The sequence below is a fragment of the Sinocyclocheilus rhinocerous genome, unplaced genomic scaffold (assembly GCF_001515625.1).
Source record: "Sinocyclocheilus rhinocerous isolate Xijiao unplaced genomic scaffold, SAMN03320098_v1.1 scaffold1523, whole genome shotgun sequence".
Lineage (NCBI taxonomy): Eukaryota > Metazoa > Chordata > Actinopteri > Cypriniformes > Cyprinidae > Sinocyclocheilus > Sinocyclocheilus rhinocerous.
The window spans coordinates 190,826-209,545 of record NW_015641012.1 but is presented as its reverse complement, the minus strand read 5'-3'; the positions used below and the strand labels follow the sequence as shown (position 1 = coordinate 209,545).

At 41.5% G+C, this 18,720-nt stretch overlaps 1 protein-coding gene across 1 annotated transcript in view; it reads right to left on the bottom strand.

Annotated features, from left to right (window-relative positions):
- Positions 1-937: 937 nt before the first annotated feature.
- Positions 938-18,720, bottom strand: part of LOC107753495 (inactive tyrosine-protein kinase 7-like) — a 40,679-nt gene continuing 22,896 nt past the window's right edge. The window contains exons 2-19 of the mRNA XM_016569648.1: positions 13,745-14,041; positions 13,224-13,326; positions 10,966-11,150; positions 10,733-10,880; positions 10,354-10,484; positions 9,453-9,719; positions 7,752-7,888; positions 7,406-7,541; positions 7,109-7,228; positions 5,848-5,875; positions 4,547-4,593; positions 4,188-4,466; positions 3,956-4,105; positions 3,619-3,848; positions 2,597-2,677; positions 2,349-2,500; positions 1,924-2,102; positions 938-1,836 (exon numbers count right to left, since the gene is read on the bottom strand). Coding sequence (XP_016425134.1) covers positions 1,676-1,836; positions 1,924-2,102; positions 2,349-2,500; positions 2,597-2,677; positions 3,619-3,848; positions 3,956-4,105; positions 4,188-4,466; positions 4,547-4,593; positions 5,848-5,875; positions 7,109-7,228; positions 7,406-7,541; positions 7,752-7,888; positions 9,453-9,719; positions 10,354-10,484; positions 10,733-10,880; positions 10,966-11,150; positions 13,224-13,326; positions 13,745-14,041 — 2,831 coding nt within the window. The 3' untranslated portion in view covers positions 938-1,675. The remainder of the gene's footprint in view (positions 1,837-1,923; positions 2,103-2,348; positions 2,501-2,596; positions 2,678-3,618; positions 3,849-3,955; positions 4,106-4,187; positions 4,467-4,546; positions 4,594-5,847; positions 5,876-7,108; positions 7,229-7,405; positions 7,542-7,751; positions 7,889-9,452; positions 9,720-10,353; positions 10,485-10,732; positions 10,881-10,965; positions 11,151-13,223; positions 13,327-13,744; positions 14,042-18,720) is intronic.

Sequence of the window (18,720 nt, the reverse complement as noted above, 5' to 3'; positions counted from 1 at the left end):
ATCATCGAAGAAGAACAGTGCGCAAAAACCTAAACGTGACAGTTTCGTGTCCAAACACAGAACTACTGCAGCAAAGAGACAGCAGAATTTGACCCTGTCTCCACAAAAACTGATCATGGAGAACTTCACAAAGCCAACATGCATGAATAAGCTGCACTTGCTGAAACTTTAATCACAGAAACCAATGCTAAAATGTGAAAAAGAGGGAGTCAAGATCATAAAGCCTGGAGAGTTGGAGCACCAAGACGGACTTCAGCATCTGAGCCGAGCGTCATCAAACCACTGGACACAGTTTTGGAGAGAAGAGTGAGAAGCCGATTCCCTCCTTCAGCCACTGACAGATGTTCATTCAGCTGGAGACTATTCAAAAGATGGATGAACCTATTCTAAGAAGGTGGGAAGCTGTATTAAAGGCAAAGGTGAAGAAACATTGCCTGTTTCCCAGGTCTTCACGTTATTTTGTCCAACCCCTGTAGGTTTTTAAGGACTGAATCAAGACGTGTAAGCAGATCAAGCATGTAAAGAAGACACTTTAAAAGGATAATTCACCCAAAAATGGCCATCACCATCTAAAAGCTCGTCAAGCCTTCCACCAAAGCTGAAGGTCCAGAACCACCTTTTCTCCAGTGGAAATGAAGATAGAAAGCTCAGCAGGGTCTCCATTTCCTTCAGAGAATAGGAATCTCCAGCCCTCACCACTTCATTCAGCTGCCAGCTGTTTCTGTGATAACTGCACACTCTACAACCATCAGAGTCATCTTCTGTCCTGATGGAAAACGTCAGGTGCAGCCATGGCCAATGAGCTTCTGTAGAACGGACAAGCTTATAAAGTAACTTACTTTTGCTACATTTGGTTATTTACGTTTACAGAACATGAAATCAAACAAGCTTTGTTAAAAAGCGAAATTTTATTGAAACAGCAGAGTATGTGACAGAAGCATTTGTTCACTATTTTTTTGTGAACAAGGTATTTTCAAGAATACCTCTGAATTTTTATAGAAACCGATATGTAACGTGTGGGTAGCAATTACAAGATAAAACACTGAACTCTTTACTAAGCAATAAAACACTATAAATGTATATATATATTTATGTAAAAAAAAAAAAAAAAAAAACATTCAAGGCTTTCCAAGTCGTAACATACAGCGTACTAAAATCAAGACATCCTTCATTTTACAGGCACTTGAAATTTGAAATGTATTCATCTTATAAACATAGTTTTCTCAACAGTCTGTTTCTATGAGTACTTCTGAATTATATAAAAAGGTCATAAACATAAAAAGTCATATAAACAGTACCTTTCTGTACATTGAACAAACAGGACCTTTTAAATAAATTAAGAGGCTCCCGAGACAATCCTTCGAAAATATAAAATTGGTCAGTGCATGGTTTGCTATTACAAACGCACTATATTTTACTATATTTCATCGTTTTGAGTGGGCAAACTCAAACTGAGAAGTGATAGGGCAGCTTTTGGTACAAACCCCATTAAGAACCAAATGTTTGAGGAACCTTCTAAAACATTTTAAAACACACACATACATATATATATATATATATAAGGAAGAAATGGTGGAAAATATAACAAATTCCAATTCCTTTTGTTCTTGAGGCAAGACACTGAATCTGAACATTTAGGTTTTTGAACCATGGCTTGCAGGACGATCCAGTTCTCTCACACTTTACTTTCAGAGGGCAGATCGCTGAGTGCGGCGGCGATGTCGCTGAAAGACAGTCTGTCTTTGGGGCTGGCGGCCCAGCAGCGCACCATCAGCTTGAAGACCCGAGACGGACACCCCTGAGGAGGAGACAACTTCAGCTTCCCTTCCTGCAGAGCTGTAGAGACACAGATAAAGAGAGTTAGAGATAAATCACAACCGTCAGTCAATATGCAACCCACTTGACTTTTTTTGTGAGGCGCACCTTCTAGAACTTTGTCATCCGCGAGCTCGGCGTAAGGCAGCTCCCCAAAGCTGAAGACCTCCCACATGAGCACCCCAAATGACCACACGTCCGTCTTGGTGGAGAAATCGTCCTCAAAGACGGCTTCAGACGGGAGCCAACGCAGAGGAATCCAGGACTGGCGATAATGGTAGTACTCGCTACACAAACACAGAAAAGAAACCATGACGACTTCGTCACCACAGGGGGAAAGCAGTGTATGTGATAATACATGGAGAGCATTCACAAGCCTGGGAACAATCAATACAGGAAGCGTTTGCATTGGAAAAGATGACTTCAATGGACGTTCTTTTCATTCCTCATTTTAGAAATCAAAGGCTTTGGCTCTAAACGTGGATTAGGACTTGTTAGTGAATTTAATAAAAGGCAAATGTTGTAGAATGTACCTGTTGTAGACGTCTTTGCTAAGGCCCAGAGCAGACACTTTGATCTGTCGTTTGGAGGAGATCAGGCAGTTGCGTGCAGCTAGGTCTTTGTGGACGAAGCGCTGGTTTGACAGTTGCTCCATCCCTCGAGCCACCTGCAGACACACCGATACCTGCAGGCAGACGGCAGAGAGTGAGTGCGCTCTGACTGATGTGTGTTTATGTACATGTACTGCATATCAGAGAGACTGGAGACCGTTATTAACTACCTTCTGCTTGGTGCTGAGTGGCTGGACTTTGACTTTCTCATCTTTGCTCTTGGACACTCGCAGGTATTGCTTCAGATCACCCTGAAAATAACACACAGCAAAATGAGACAAGACCAGGAGGGAAGAAACACTTCTCAGGACACAATATTTCAATCAGTACTTCATAATACATCTAGAATAAAGACAAATGCCTCAAGAGCACATGCATTACTGTGAGGTTATCGGGCTAAAAGGGGGTGTTGTCAGAAGTTTTTAAAACTCCTTCGATCGTGGAGAAACTGCTCAGCCTTGAGATGCTTTTTTAGTGTGAAGAAGTGTAAATGATAGACAGACAGACAGATGAAGTGTAACATCAAAGATAGATACAGACAGACAGATATAGACAGACAGACAGACAGACAGATAGAGGAAGGAATGAAGTGTAACATCAAAGATAGAGACAGACAGAGAAAGATAGACAGACAGACAGATAGATAGATGAAAGGATGAAGTGTAACATCAAAGATAGAGACAGACAGACAGACAGACAGACAGATAGATAGACAGACAGACAGACAGACAAAGGAATGAAGTGTAACATCAAAGATAGAGACAGACAGAGAGATAGACAGACAGACAGATATAGACAGACAGACAGCTAGATGAAGGAATGAAGTGTAACATCAAAGATAGAGACAGACAGAGAAAGATAGACAGACAGACAGATAGATAGATGAAAGGATGAAGTGTAACATCAAAGATAGAGACAGACAGAGAGAGATAGACAGACAGACAGATAGATAGATGAAAGGATGAAGTGTAACATCAAAGATAGAGACAGACAGAGAGAGATAGACAGACAGACAGATAGATAGATGAAAGGATGAAGTGTAACATCAAAGATAGAGAAGATAGATAGATAGATAGATAGATAGATAGATAGATGAAGGGATGAAGTGTAACATCAAAGATAGATACAGACAGACAGAGATAGATAGACAGACAGACAGACAGACAGACATGACGCAGCGAGCTGATGTTACCATGTCAGTGTACTCCAGGATCATGTAGTGCGGCTCCACTTCTCTACAGATGCCCAGCAGACGAGCGACGTTAGCATGGCTGAGCTTAGCAAACATGTCACACTCGCGACGGAAATCCAACTGCATCTGCTCGTCGCGTGCCTGCAGACTCTTCACCAGCACCACCGTCTCCTCCTCATCCTCAGCGGCCTTCGCTTTGGCCAGCAGCACCTCACCAAACTCTCCTTTACCTACATGAGGAGAAACAAAAGTAGACGCATTCGTTTCTCGTTCGAGATGTTAATGCCAGTTGTAAACCAGTCCGCAGGTCTCTGTTTTTGGTAGTCTATTGCTGTACCCAGTGTGGTGATGGTGTGCAGGTTGTTTCGGGGGAAGTGGAGCTTGTCGTGACTGCTGTGGCGTTTGTTGATCCCGCTGGCAGCCATGTTGGTGAGCGCCACCTCCTCCTGGATCTCTGCTGTGGTGTGGCCGTTCTGTTGGACGTCTCCTATGGGTCAATCAGAGAACTCGATCAGAGAACTGGGTCTGTTTTTCACAACTGCATGCTAGCAGAAGTTACCACCACACACCGTTGAGACATTCCAGCTCTCGCTCGTCTCCGTCCTGCCCCTTCTGGACTCTCTTGGCATTGCGCCTCTGCTTGCAGTAAAACATGAGGCCCAGCACGATGATGATGTAGGCCACGGCCGCCCCCACCGACAGACCGATAGTCTGGATCATTTTGTAAGGGGTCTTTTCATCATCTGCTAATGAGTGCTGAACTGGTTTTTCTGTAGATGACCACAAACACATAAAATGCACACGGTAAACACCAGGGTTTTTAGAAAGAGCGTCGCTTTTGATCCCAGCTTAAATAGTCTCCTTATAGGAATCAAGTGACAAGCTGGCATGAAGATTCAATTAGGATCTAACAGTCCTGAACTCGCACCGCAAGACAATTTGATGTGCCTCTCCTTCTCTGAAGTCAACACGGCGCTAGACACAAAACATTTGTAATTCATCATAATATGGAAATTGAGTTGGTAGTCCGAGATGGGCCAGAATTGGTTTAGGGTGAACTTTGAAACTGTATGGCAGTATATATCAGGTTTCAAAGAGCCATACAGTACCAAAATTGGTTAAACACGGCTGCGAGGAGTACACAGCTCCAAAAACAGCAGTGGCAGACACACAGAACAAGAATTATAATTGGTTTGAAGGATAAGAGAAGATTTAATCATTCACAACTTTTAACTAGCAGGAAATGGTCCCATTGAGTGCTGCAGGGATGATGTATTTTTGTAGACCTACTAAGAAGTTAGCATCACCCTGGTTCCCTTGTAGTATTTTTCCATTGGCTTTTGAATTAATCGCAGAAAATAAGATCTGTGACCGACAAAAGTTTATGAATTCTTAAGCCTAGATACAACAATCACGAGTGCGGAATATATTAAATATCTTGATCTTGTGTTAACCACAGACCTTATTTTCAAGCAATTAACCAAAAACATATTGTAAAAACCCCACTGACTTCAGAGTCGAATGAGAAGTTGGTCATGCGGATTCGCCACTGCTGGGTTTGAAAGTGACTTCTGTGTGAGCTGTGCTTCATACATCACTACACTATTGACAATAGAACAAATCAGCAAAAATATTGCCAATGTGACCTTTATATTGCTGTGTGTGTCAGCTTGGAAGGGTGAAATGCACAAATTCCAAGTATGGGACACTATACTTAGCCACACGTCACTTTCACTTCACTTTATGTCCTTTGCACCTTTACTTCCTGTTTTTAATGTCTTAACAGTTAAATTTGCTGTGAAAATTTAAAAACAGTTTGGAATATTTAAGAGTTTCCAAGTTTTAACTTCAGCTTTTTATATATTTGCATACTTGTGTGCTGAAGAAGTTCCAAAAAGTACATTTTTGACTAAATTAAAAATGGTAGACAGGCAATATGGCTGACCTTGAAAGTTGGCATTCAAGATGATTTAATTGAGTTATGAGTTTAATTATTAAACATATCAAGCATTTAAAATTCAATGATTTCTTTTGGGGGGGGTATTGTTCTAATGACTTTGACAGGAAAAGTGTCAATGTAATGTGACCAAAATTTGGGCAATAGCCAAAGGATACTATAGGAGAAGTTTGAAAAGTATGTTCTCAAATAAGTTCAAAGTTTAGAGTTTGCATTTTATGCATTCTAAAGTGAAACTGCATTCAGCAATTATAAAAAAAAAACAAACACACATTTTATCAACAGGGATATCACTGCCGTCTGCACACACATTCACCAAATCAAAACCCAGGACTGCCATGAACTTCATCCAGCAGCAGATGTTCTCATTTTCAAGGACACACAATGTAAAGCTTTCTTCACTGCACAAAGTAAACAAAGGTGTATGTTTGTAGAGTAATTTACAACAGCTTCGAACGCGGCTCAGCCAATCAGAATCAAGGACCGGAACTCTCCGTTTTATAAAAGTAACTCAATAATACTCCACTTGTGTTTTTTAAACTTTTATGTGTCTTCAAAAAAGCTTAAATGCTAAATGGGACTACAGAAGTTGTTAGGGACATTTAAGTTGCGAAAAAAATGGAAGCAGCGGCAGATCTTTTCTTCTGTATCGCGACGTGCATCCGACTGAAATGGACTATCAAAAATGAAAAAATGTAGGATGGGACTTGGTTCTATGTAGCAACACATGCAGTGATGACTGGATGTTGGGATGTGGGCACTGCTCTCAAAAGTGGAGGCAGAGGAACGTGAGCTTGGACAGGAATAATGATTGGGAAAGTCCTGCATACATCTGACATTTTCACCAAAAGGTCCGGTTATGACATTCTGATTAAACGTTACGAAGTCAAAAAATACAAGGATGAATTGCTCACAATAAGATCTATAACATGCATTTAAGATTTTCATTTCATGGCATTTCATTTAAATGGCATCAAGCAAATCACTTGTCTGGCTTTACAGCTGCTTTTCTCTAAGCACAGTAGATACCTATCAGGACGTTTTTTTTTAAATAAAGCTTGATAAGCTTAGTGATAGTAATGTGAAGTCATGCGACCATGTTGTAGCTTTTCACTTCTGGCGATTATTTAAAATACTTTTTATAAAGTCTTTCATAAAATGTTTTTTTTTTTTTTTATTAAATCCAAACTCTTCAGTTTTTGGAATATCAAAAAGTTTCCAAGTTTTATCCACTGTGTATATTATGTGTTGCACAAGTAAATTTTTGACAATATGGCTGATCTTGAAAGTTGGCTTTTATTTAATTGAGTTATGAGTTTAATTATTCGGTATATCAAGCATTTAAAATTGTGTGATTTCTGACTGATCAAATACAATGTTTTAATAACTTTTGACAGGGACAGTCTCAGGTGTCATGTGACCAAAATTTGAGGAATAGCCAAAGAATGCTACAGGAGTTTGGGAACCACATTCAACACTCTTAACATCTTTTGGGCTAAAATTCCCAGTGGTAGTCAATCTTCTCAGCCAGACCTGTCCTGATCCAGCGGATGGTCGGGATCTGTCGGCCCTTGGCTGAACACTGCAGATGTCCTTCCTTATTGAGCTCCAGGCACTGGTAGGCCTGCGGCGTCGGCGTGAACTTCAGACGCTCTGAAACAGATACCGCAACAGTGAATGCTTGGTGAGAAGTGCTCTGCAACACACAGCCTCGAGTGGCTTTTATATATAGGCATTATCCCAGCCACCTTGGCATCAGCCATTTAAAAACCCACTATGAAGCAGCAGTTAAATTTAGAAATAAAACAGCACACAACAAATGCTCCTCACCAAGCACATACACCCGCGCCTGGGCGTTCAGTTTTCCCGCCTCCGTTTTGCTCTCACAGCTGTACAGGTGGCCGTCGTACACCTCCACGTTATTTATACGCAGCGTGCCATTCGAGAAGAGCTTGAAGCGAACGTCCTTTTTGAAAACGAGAGAGCGTGTGACAACATGATTACTACATTAATGTTTACTTCAGGATCCACTGTGCAGCAGAGGATCATCTTTCCCCAGCAGAAAAATCACCACATCTTCCTTTTCAGAGACATCACAAGGTTCCTCTCGCCTCAGGACGCAGTTAGAGATTGTGTTGCGAATATGATATCGGCATGACATCACTGTCCCACTCACCTCTGCGCTGATTGGCTGCATGTTGCGGTACCATGTGACCTCGGGTTCAGGTGTGGCGCGTGTGTGGCAGTGCAGGTATCCAGCGCGCCCCTCCTCCAGCTGACTGTCCGCGGGTTTCTGGATCCACTCCGGTTTGGCTGGACACGCAGAGCAGATGTTTAGGATCACAGCAGCAATAACGGACAAGAGTTTAAACGACATTACAGTTTTACAGCAGACATCTGGTGAAGGAAAATAAATATTTTTACTTCGTCTCTTTGAGGGAAGTCAGTTCACTTAGCAACACCCAGGTCCTATTATTTATGCAGGTAAATCTAACTTATAGATAGACAGACAGACAGACAGACAGATAGTTTTACCACATTGCTAGCATGATTTTAGACTCTGCTAGCATGTTTTACCATGTTGCTAGCATGATTTTAGACTCTGCTAACAAGTTGTACCATGTTGCTAGCATGATTTTAGACTCTGCTAGCAAGTTTTACCATGTTGCTAGCATGATTTTAGACTCTGCTAGTATGTTGCTAGGATGATTTTAGACTCTGCTAACATGTTGCTGGCATGATTTTAGACTCTGCTAGCAAGTTTTACCATGTTGCTAGCATGATTTTAGACTCTGCTAGTATGTTGCTAGGATGATTTTAGACTCTGCTAACATGTTGCTGGCATGATTTTAGACTCTGCTAGCAAGTTTTACCATGTTGCTAGCATGATTTTAGACTCTGCTAGCATGTTGCTAGCATGATTTTAGACTCTGCTAACATGTTGCTGCCATGATTTTAGACTGCTAGCATGATTTTAGACTGATAGCATGTTGCTAGCATGATTTTAGACTCTGCTAACATGTTGCTGCCATGATTTTAGACTGCTAGCATGATTTTAGACTGATAGCATGTTGCTAGCATGATTTTAGACTCTGCTAACATGTTGCTGCCATGATTTTAGACTGCTAGCATGATTTTAGACTCTGCTAGCAAGTTGTACCATGTTGCTAGCATGATTTTAGACTCTGCTAGCATGTTGCTAGCATGATTTTAGACTCTGCTAGTAAATTTTACCACGTTGCTGGCATGATTTTAGACAGATTCATTTAAACAGTAGGTCAATAGTGCAATACATTAATAATAACATTATTACTATGGTTTCTCTCCTTTAATTTTTCCATTAAACATCTCCACACCAGGACTACTGCTCTGAAACCCTGTTGCATCACACTAAAAATCACAGTTAAAAAAATGAAATCTGGTTACTTCAGCTGACAAGTCTCTAAGGGAAGTTGTTAGACTGAGAATAGTAATGTATTTAAAGTCCTGAAAGGCCCTGTTGTGTCATACTGAGAGGCTTTCTTAGTGTTATAGATTACCTACAGGACTTTAATTCATAAGACAGTATGGGTCATGATGAAGGGAAATTGGTGGAATGTGAGATATTCAGTAGAGGACAGTAGGGCCCGAAACACATGCTACTGGAGGACGCAAATTAACAAGCTAGATTTTTTTGCATTGTTCTGAAATGTGTTACATCCGTGTTGCATTCTTAGTATTAGCCAGACAGGAAAACCTTTCAGTCATAGCAACAGTTTAAACAACTGAGCAAATTAGTTACTGCACAGACATTTGAAGGAAACTCTGTCACCGCCTTGAGCACACGTAATGCACCACAGGACATGCACTTGCTTTCACATTTGCAGATGTTTCTTACTTGCGACAGTGACAGTCAACTCTTGTTTCCTCTGTCCAGCCTTGTTTTGTGCAAAACAGGTGTAGGTTCCTGAGTCTTCGCCACGAGTGGGCCAGAAAATCAGGTCTAGTCCGTCCTGGTGCACTCGTCCCTCGGCTGGAACTCGCTGTCCCGCGTGTTCCCACCAAACCTCTGGCTCGGGGTGTCCGTGGGGCGCTCGACACGTCACCCGCTCCAGAGAGTCTGCGGTAAACACTCGGGACTGTTTAGGCATCATTTCCTCGATTTCTGAGGAGAAAAGGTGACAAGAAACAGGTTTGAGAGCGAAGCATGGAAGCATGTAATGTGAGGTATCTGAGAAGGGCTCCAAACAGTCCATTCTTCACTGAAAACAATGACATCTGAGCTGTGTAAGCCGCTCGGTCCTGTAAAAGCACCCAGGCAGGTGCTGTAAACAGAAAGGGATTAGATGAGCTTCACCACTGAAGCCGCAGATAATCGCTCTGGAGATCGACTTCAAGAGTTCACCAGTCAGTGAGGCCCACGCCAGACCTCTCTACAGACAGTACGAGTGAGATGCAGTGCAAACTTTATTAGGGTTGAACAGAAGGGAATTGAACAATTCTTAGTCTGCTTCCAAATTCACTTGACGATTGCATACCTGAATAGGAGCTTTGTGGATTTTAATTCATATCTGTGAGGTTTAAGTTCATTTATATGCAGGTAGCATTCTAAAGATTGACAAAGTACTCTGTGAAGAAATGTACTCTTTCTATTATTATATGTTTCATTAGATTTTGAAAAAAAACCCGGTAAGTAGCAAATCATGGTTCTAGTGGCTATTATAACAAAGCCTTTTAATATGTCTAGCGCCTACATCACTGCATGTCTAACTGCACATGAACAGGTCTGAGCTTGTTACCTGCAATTCGCAGAGAGGCCTCGAGAGACACAGGGGGGCCACGGGGCCCTTGAGCCACACATTTATACAGGCCTGTGTTTCGTTGCTTCACCTGAGTGATTAAGAGCGATCCATTGCTCAGGATGAAGATGCTGTGGGAAAGATAGAGGTCAGTGGTAAAATACGTGCTAATTCGCAGGGTAAAGATAACTGTAAATTAATTGTCACTAAAAGACAAATTTCTGATGGAGCAAATAAACTGTTCTATTTGAGTCCTCAGTTAAGTCACATGATTCTAACATTGCAATATTCAAATTGCGCAAATTGAACTCTTTCAAACTTTATAAAGAAGTGCACACATTTCTTCTAATTACACGCAAACTGAATTAAAGTGTCGTACCGGCTCTTGTTGGCCACCGGCTCGTTCTCATGGTACCACTCAACGGTAGGCAGCGGTTCGGCTGTGAACTGACAGTGGAAAAGTGCTTCCTCGTTCCTCATGACTACTAAATCTTCTGGCTTCACCACCGGTTGAGGGAAACTCTTATCTACAGAAAGCGATCGAGACCATTTATTATGCAACGGGAACAGTGACAGATTCTCAAAGAAGCACAATAGTACAAACACACAAACCTATGATGTTGAGGGTGAAGTTGTCATTGCTGCACGCATGGCCCGCTGCATTTTTCGCACAGCAGTAGTAGACCCCGTTGTCGTCAGGACTGGCGTTCGGCAGTGTAAGCGTTCTGTCTTTGTTGTTGATTTTGTAGCTCTTCTCTGATAGTAGTGCTCCATCTTTGTGCCAGCGATTGGTTGGCCTATAGATTGAGTCAGGAGCAGGGTTACTATAGCTGAGAAAATGGCATGAGAAGTTCCTCTAGATCAGGGACCTGCAGAGTTTAGCTCAGGGCCCTCAAGGTCCACATTCCTGCAGAGTTTTCCTCCAACTCTGATCAAACTCACCTGCCTGTAACTTTCTAGTGATCCTGAAGACCTTGATTAGCTGGATCAGGTGTGTTTGATTAGGGTTGGAGCTGAACTCTGCAGGACAGTGGATCTCGTGGGGCCAGAGTTGCCCACCGCTGGTTTAGGTGAGTAATTAATGACAGAATTTTCATTTTTGGGTGAACTATCCCTTTAACCCTAATCAAACACACCTGAACTAGCTAATCAAGGTGCTCAGGGTTACTTGAAAATAACAGGAAGGTGTGTTGGAGCGGAGCTGGAACTGAAGTCTTCAGGAAGGTAGCCCTGCAGAAGCAGGGTTGGCTACTTTAGATTACATAAATCTCTAGATTATAGTGTGCTCCAAGTAGTCAAAGATGCTCTGATTAATTTATAACTTGCAGTCTCCATCAAGCAAGACAGCAACAATGACCAACAACCAATTAAACTGTGAGGGAAAAAAAGAGCACAAGTGGATTGCAAATCAATGCAAAGATGATCACAAGCCCTTTCTCCATGCAATTTGTTGGCATGTTGTCAAAAATCACTCTGCCGTTGCTATGTGACACATAATTTTGGAATATTAGATGTGTTATTCGGGATATCACAGATGTGAGTGTTTGGCCATACATTTGCAATGCATGTGTTGTTATTCGGGTAGCTAGATAAAAGTTACACACCCCTTAAGAAAAGGGTGTCCAAACCTGCTCGTGGAGAGCCACTGTCCTGCAGAATTTAGCTGCAACCTGCCACAACACACCAGCCTGGAAGTTTCTAGTATTCTGGAACGCCTTGATTAGCTCATTCATATATGTTTAATTAGGACTGGAGCTAAACTTCGTGACCATTCAGGAGCAGAGTTGGACACCTGTGCCTTAAACAGAAAGTGTAATTCCTTTGTCCACATTCCGCTCTGGCTCACAGACAGTGTGTGTGAGGCATAATTATCATCGTCAGCATAGTCCACTGATTTCCTAGCACATAGTCCACAAGCACCCCATACTTGTCCACAGAGAAAAGCAAAAAGGTCCATTAGGTGTCCATCAAGAGCTCGGGTGTCCAAACCTGTTCCTGGCGGGCCACTGTCCTGAACCAGCTAATTAAGGTCTTCAGGCTCACTAGAAACTTCCAGACAAGTGTGTTGGAGCTGGCTGGAGCTAACATCTGCAAGACATAGGCCCTCCGGGAGAAGGATTGGACACCACTGATCTAGAGTATACTATTTTGTGACAGACAGAGCAGAGTGCGGAAAATAAAGTACACCTTGACCTTCACGACAAGAACACAAGGAGTACTTGCTCTGCATTACGAACTGCGAAACTCAGTGACGTGAAATTGAGCTGGTGTAGCTAAATGCACCCACATCTACAGCATGTTTCTGATCGAAGGCTAGGAATCAGATAGGGCTGGGACAATAAATCAATGCATCGCGAATCGAGAAATGATTCTGCATCAATTTTGAGATTTTCCGAAGGCATCACGATTCTCTCTTGAATCGATTCGGAGCTTAGTTTTTAACAGCAGATGGCACTGCGCGCTTTAGAAATAGCCGTATTCTGCTTGCTTCCAGTTCCTTACACATGCACCACTTGAACCTACAATAATCATTTATAAAGTTCGAAAATGTTGAAGCGAATTACAGGGATGTTCACAGTGGGCTGTGTTTACATTAATCTTGCATCATAAAGCATAAAAGCTGATGTGCAAGTACATTTAACCACTTACATTACTCAGCCAAACACACAAGAGCTCTTCTTCGCAAGCATTTGAGTGTGCGGATAAAAACTAGCCTAGAGCGCCATCTGCTGTTAAAAACTCAGAATTGATTCAAGAGAGAATCATGATGCATTCCGAAAATCTCAGAATCGATCCACGAATCTAGAGTTATCGGACACAATACATCGATTTGTTGTCCCAGCCCTAGAATCAGACATGCAATTCCTCACCGTGGGTGTCCGTCTATGTTGCACCGTAGTACCACTTGAGAGGAGCTCTGAATCTCTGCCTCTGATTCTGGACTCTTCAGACTCACTATGCCACTTTCCAACCCTGTAACACAGACATGTTAAAGATTAACAGTTTGATGATCAGGAGATGGCTGAAAAAACCCTTGTCCAAACTCTCGGCGCTCATTATCAAAAACAAACTCCCCCATTCACACGTTCATGCTTTGTGCTCGCCGCAAAACAGGCCTCTCTATTCAGCTGACCTTACTTGTTATCGGACATAAGCAGCCGGACGCTGCATTTCAACCAATTAATCTTGGAATTGGGCATAAAGGAGTGCTTTGTCTGGCTTCCACTTACTGGCTCAAAATAATCTTCTCTCACGCGGGCGTTGCTTAGCTTGCTGTAGTCGCAAAGGGGGTGAAGTGGCTAGGAAGGTTTTTACACACCAGAGGCAGCAAACACAGGGAGTTTGACTTGTTCAGACTCAGAAAGAGGGGAACATTTGAGCGTACACTCACATTTGATGTTGAATGAGGTCTCGCCGGTGTGGTATTCTTCACCAGTGCTGTTCTTTGAGACAAAGCACTGGAAGTTTCCTGAGTCAAGCGTTCGGTCAATGGCAATGAATTTCAGGTTGCCTCCTTCCAGGAATCGTCTCTCCGAATCGGTGACCTTCTCTCCGTTGTGTTTCCAGGAGTAGATGACACCTTGAGGGTCGTTTACTTCACACCGCAGCATGGCACTGCGCCCATGCAAGGCATCCTGGGATTTTGGCTCCTTGGTGAAAGAGAAAGAGGCGGCTTGCACCAGGATCACTATCGAGAGAAGAAAACAAAGCACAGGCATGAGGAAAGATAACCTAAATATCTAATCTAGTAGATCAGTGCCAGCGCTTACAGGTCCAGACGGACAACTTGTGATGTTGATTATTAAGATGCTGAAACGCAGGTGAAAGAATGTAGCTTTGAGAAAAAGCAGAACACCCCCTCACGCCTCCCTCAGACTCTCAGTTCGTTCTTTGTTTTCATCCAGCTGGAACTTCAAGGCCAGACGCCCAGGTGTGCTTCAGACAGACAGACCAGACCAGACAAGAACTGGACCTTTTAACACTGACCAGTCTCTCGGACCCAAACAATAACCTTAACCATTATGTATTTGAGTAAAACTATTGGCACTGGCTTCATTTCAGATCAAAGTGTGGCTATAGCAAAAAGCCCCTGAATTGTATACTACTGAAATACAGCGTTTACTGAAGGAAAGCATGCAAGACGAGTGCATGAATACCTGTATGAGCATGCATCATGAACCAAGAGTACAAAAAGTGGGCATTTACATTTAACATTACCATAATTCATTTGGACAACATTATTTCACTTCAAAATACACACAAGTACTCCATTTTTCACTATGTGAAGACAATATGCTAGGGTAGTGTGGATTGCTAGGACGTTCTAATGAGTTGCTAATGAAGTTCCTCTGTGCTTGCTAGGGTGATCTGAATGACTGCTAGATCGGTTCCATGATGATGTGAACGGTTGCCAGGACGTTGCTGTTAGGTTGCTAATGTGTTTTTAGAGGGGGAATGCAGTTTTTGGATGATGTAACTGGATATTATGGTATTTTTTAATGAAAATGTTGCCCAGGCCTATCACAAACAAATAGTTGGCTACATTGAGGCTGATCAGTTGCAGGACAAGCAATATAATTGAATGAAACATTTCATAGCCAAACAACTTACTACAGAATCACTCAACAAAGATGGCTGTTCAGAAGCACAAGTACATTGAGCGCATATCTGATATAACCTAAAGTATACCCAGTTCCTGGGTTATTTCAAATCGGACGCCACCGATTGGCTTAGTGAGGGAGTGAGTTGTGAAACTCCGTAACGACTCTGAATGATTCAATGACTGATTCAGAGTCTGATCTAAACGGCTAATTTTTTTTTGTGAATTTTTGACTGACTCATCGGTTCCATGATGATGTGAACGGTTGCCAGGACGTTGCTGTTAGGTTGCTAATGTGTTTTTAGAGGGGGAATGCAGTTTTTGGATGATGTAACTGGATATTATGGTATTTTTTAATGAAAATGTTGCCCAGGCCTATCACAAACAAATAGTTGGCTACATTGAGGCTGATCAGTTGCAGGACAAGCAATATAATTGAATGAAACATTTCATAGCCAAACAACTTACTACAGAATCACTCAACAAAGATGGCTGTTCAGAAGCACAAGTACATTGAGCGCATATCTGATATAACCTAAAGTATACCCAGTTCCTGGGTTATTTCAAATCGGACGCCACCGATTGGCTTAGTGAGGGAGTCAGTTGTGAAACTCCGTAACGACTCTGAATGATTCAGTGACTGATTCAGAGTCTGATCTAAACGGCTAAATTTTTTTTGTGAATTTTTGACTGACTCATTAAAAAGAACCAGTGCATAAAGAGTTATCTGTTAGTGAACCAATGTCTTATTGCACTTTACATGATAGTCAAAGTGCTGTCTAGCATTATCAGTGTAGCTTCACCATTCTCAATCACTTTTTCATATAACTGAAATGTGTTTGAAGGCAACTATTGCACACAAGATGGAGATTGCGCCCTCTATTGTATGGTTGAAACAGTGCAGAAGGAAGCAACGGGGAGATATTGATTATTAACAGGCCATTTTATTTATTATCAAATTGCCAGAGAATATATCTATTTATCAAATTTCACCATGATTCAGTTCATTTTTTTGGTTATTAATATTTCGAAATTCGCTTATAGTCCCTTCTCTAGTTAGGAGTTTGTTTAAATCCCTAATACAGCTATGAGCAATACTAAGGTTCATGCTTGCCTGCTGACAAAAACTGATACACCAGTGATGATCTTCAAACACAATTGATGGTTTTATATCACTCCTGTAAAAGCAGCATTCCAGCGTGCCAACTTTTACATCTAAACATGAAAGAGGCGTGTGAATGACAGCCGTCTCCAGGGTCTAATCTCTGGCGCCTCTGTCCATTTTCTACCCCGCAGAGCAAAGCTCTGAAGACGTCCCATTCAGACAGACAGACAGTAGTCAGTCCCGCTCCAGCGAGCACAGCTCGTGCTGGGAGAGGACCAGCATGCACTGGGAATGGGAAATGAAGCCCAGATTCCCCACGGAGCAGAGTAAAACACGCTCAATAAACAGCTACGATGAGTGACTGAAGTTTGACCCATACAGAGCTATTTCATGAGTGTAGCTGGATGTTCGAGTGGGTAAAAAAAGGCTGCACCTGTCAGGACCGAGATAACCTGTCTTTAATTCCCTCTGACATGATGTCAACGTCACATCAGCCTATGAAACCCAGTTTTTTACATTCATCTGCTGCTGTCATCTCCACCTGCACCTGTGTCAGTAGGTTATGCTTGAGGCCAGGTCATATACGGATCTTCAGGTCCAGGTGTACTTCATTTCATTATTGTGACATTCAAAATGCTGCACAATTTTATATGGTCAGCATACTCTGTGTCTTGCCTCCACCTTAGGTTCCTATCCCATCAGCAGAGCTGGGTAGTGACTGATTACATGGATTACGTCATCAGATTAAGCACACCTGAGATTTTAAGGTAAGAAGTTAATAATTAAATAACACATTTGCATGTTCACTGTTCTCTTCATGGTCACATGACATGCAGGTAAACAAATAGTTGACCTTTTTTAGTAAGTGTTTTATTTTGATTGTTGTTATTTTAAAATTATTTTCTTTAATTTTACATTTGTATGATTTCATTGTAAGCGTTTCATTCAACTTACAAACCCACTGCAGTTCCTTCATGAACCCCAGTTTTTAATGTAATTTATGGTGTTAATAACAGCGAATGGAATATATTTTCTTTCTCTTTGTATTTTTAGATCAGTTTGGGTACAAGATTTCAATCAATGTGATTAACGAGTTAGGGTCAAAAGTAATCTAAAAGTAAAGTAATCTAAAAGTAGTCTGATTATATTACCTAAAATAAGTCATGTAATGGATTACGTTACTAACTACAATTTTTGTCATGTAATTTGGAATCAGTATCGAACTACAATTTGTAAGTAATCTACCCAGCAAAACAACATTACAAGCAAGCTATTTGTAGTCTTTACCAATGGCAAAGAAATCTTTTGTGTTTATTATGTGGTTATGATTACGCCTGCAAAGAATGCGCACCCACAGAACTCTTGAAAAAAGATAATCACCAAATACTACACGTATTACCTAAAATAAGTCATGTAATGGATTACGTTACTAACTACAATTTTTGTCATGTAATTTAGAATCAGTATCGAACTACAATTTGTAAGTAATCTACCCAGCAAAACAACATTACAAGTAAGCTATTTGTAGTCTTTACCAATGGCAAAGAAATCTTTTGTGTTTTTTATGTGGTTATGATTACGCCTGCAAAGAATGCACACCCACAGAACTCTTGAAAAAAGATAATCACCAAATACTACACGTAAACTGTATCATTGTTTTTCCTCATGCAGACAGCAGTCATTACATCTGTATTCTCAGGTCTGTGAAAGCAGAAGCATGTCTGTACATGTAAGTCTCCAGGACACAGGATCTTCTTTCTCCATGAACCTGACACTATGAGATCTCTATTGTCCTTAAACAGCAAAGTCTGTCAGCTTCTCCAGACCTTATACATAACAGCTGAAGTTTACTAGCATTGTGGAGAACTACCATACTACTACAGCATTACAGAAATATCCTGAACTCAATGCAAGTTCATCTCTATGGACAGCATTCAGGACATTCATTACCATAGATGATTTCATCTTGTCCCTCAGTTACAATGGAAGTCTATGGGGCAAGTGTACTTGAAGGTTTCAAAGCATTCATTGAAGAAGCCTTTTGTTTAGATGTCATGTGTAAGGCTATGCTATTTTTCTAATGAACTGCATTTTCTTCTCACCCCATCCACTCGAAGTACTTTTTTTATAAACTCAATTGTTGTTTGCTTTTACAAACTGAAGGCCGCAGCAAAGTGCAGACAGGCATTGATGTGTTCCTCCATCCGTAGCGGCTCAGTCCTGCCACAAAGCCTCACCAATACACAGAAACACAAACCACTAACACAACTACACAAATAAATACAGATGCATATCTCTCCTTATGTGCATTTTCCCATCTCAGGCTTGGTCAGAGAAACAATCTATCCGCGGCTCTGCGTGACCAGAAGTCCTTGTCCGTTAGCTCCCGTATGACCATAAGGCAGAATTAACTCGCCACTCAACACCAACCACACAGCTGCACTGACAATCACTACACAATCCCACTGACCGTGACTGACCACAATCAAAAGCTTTAAATAACGCAGGACAAGAAACTCCAAATGTAGATTATGGGAAAGCGCTGGCTTAAAACTAGGGCTGCACAATATTGGAAAAAACTCACATTGCGATATTTTATTTTTCTGCTATATATATTGCGATATGAAAACAAAAATCACCACATGACTTGAATAGTTTATTT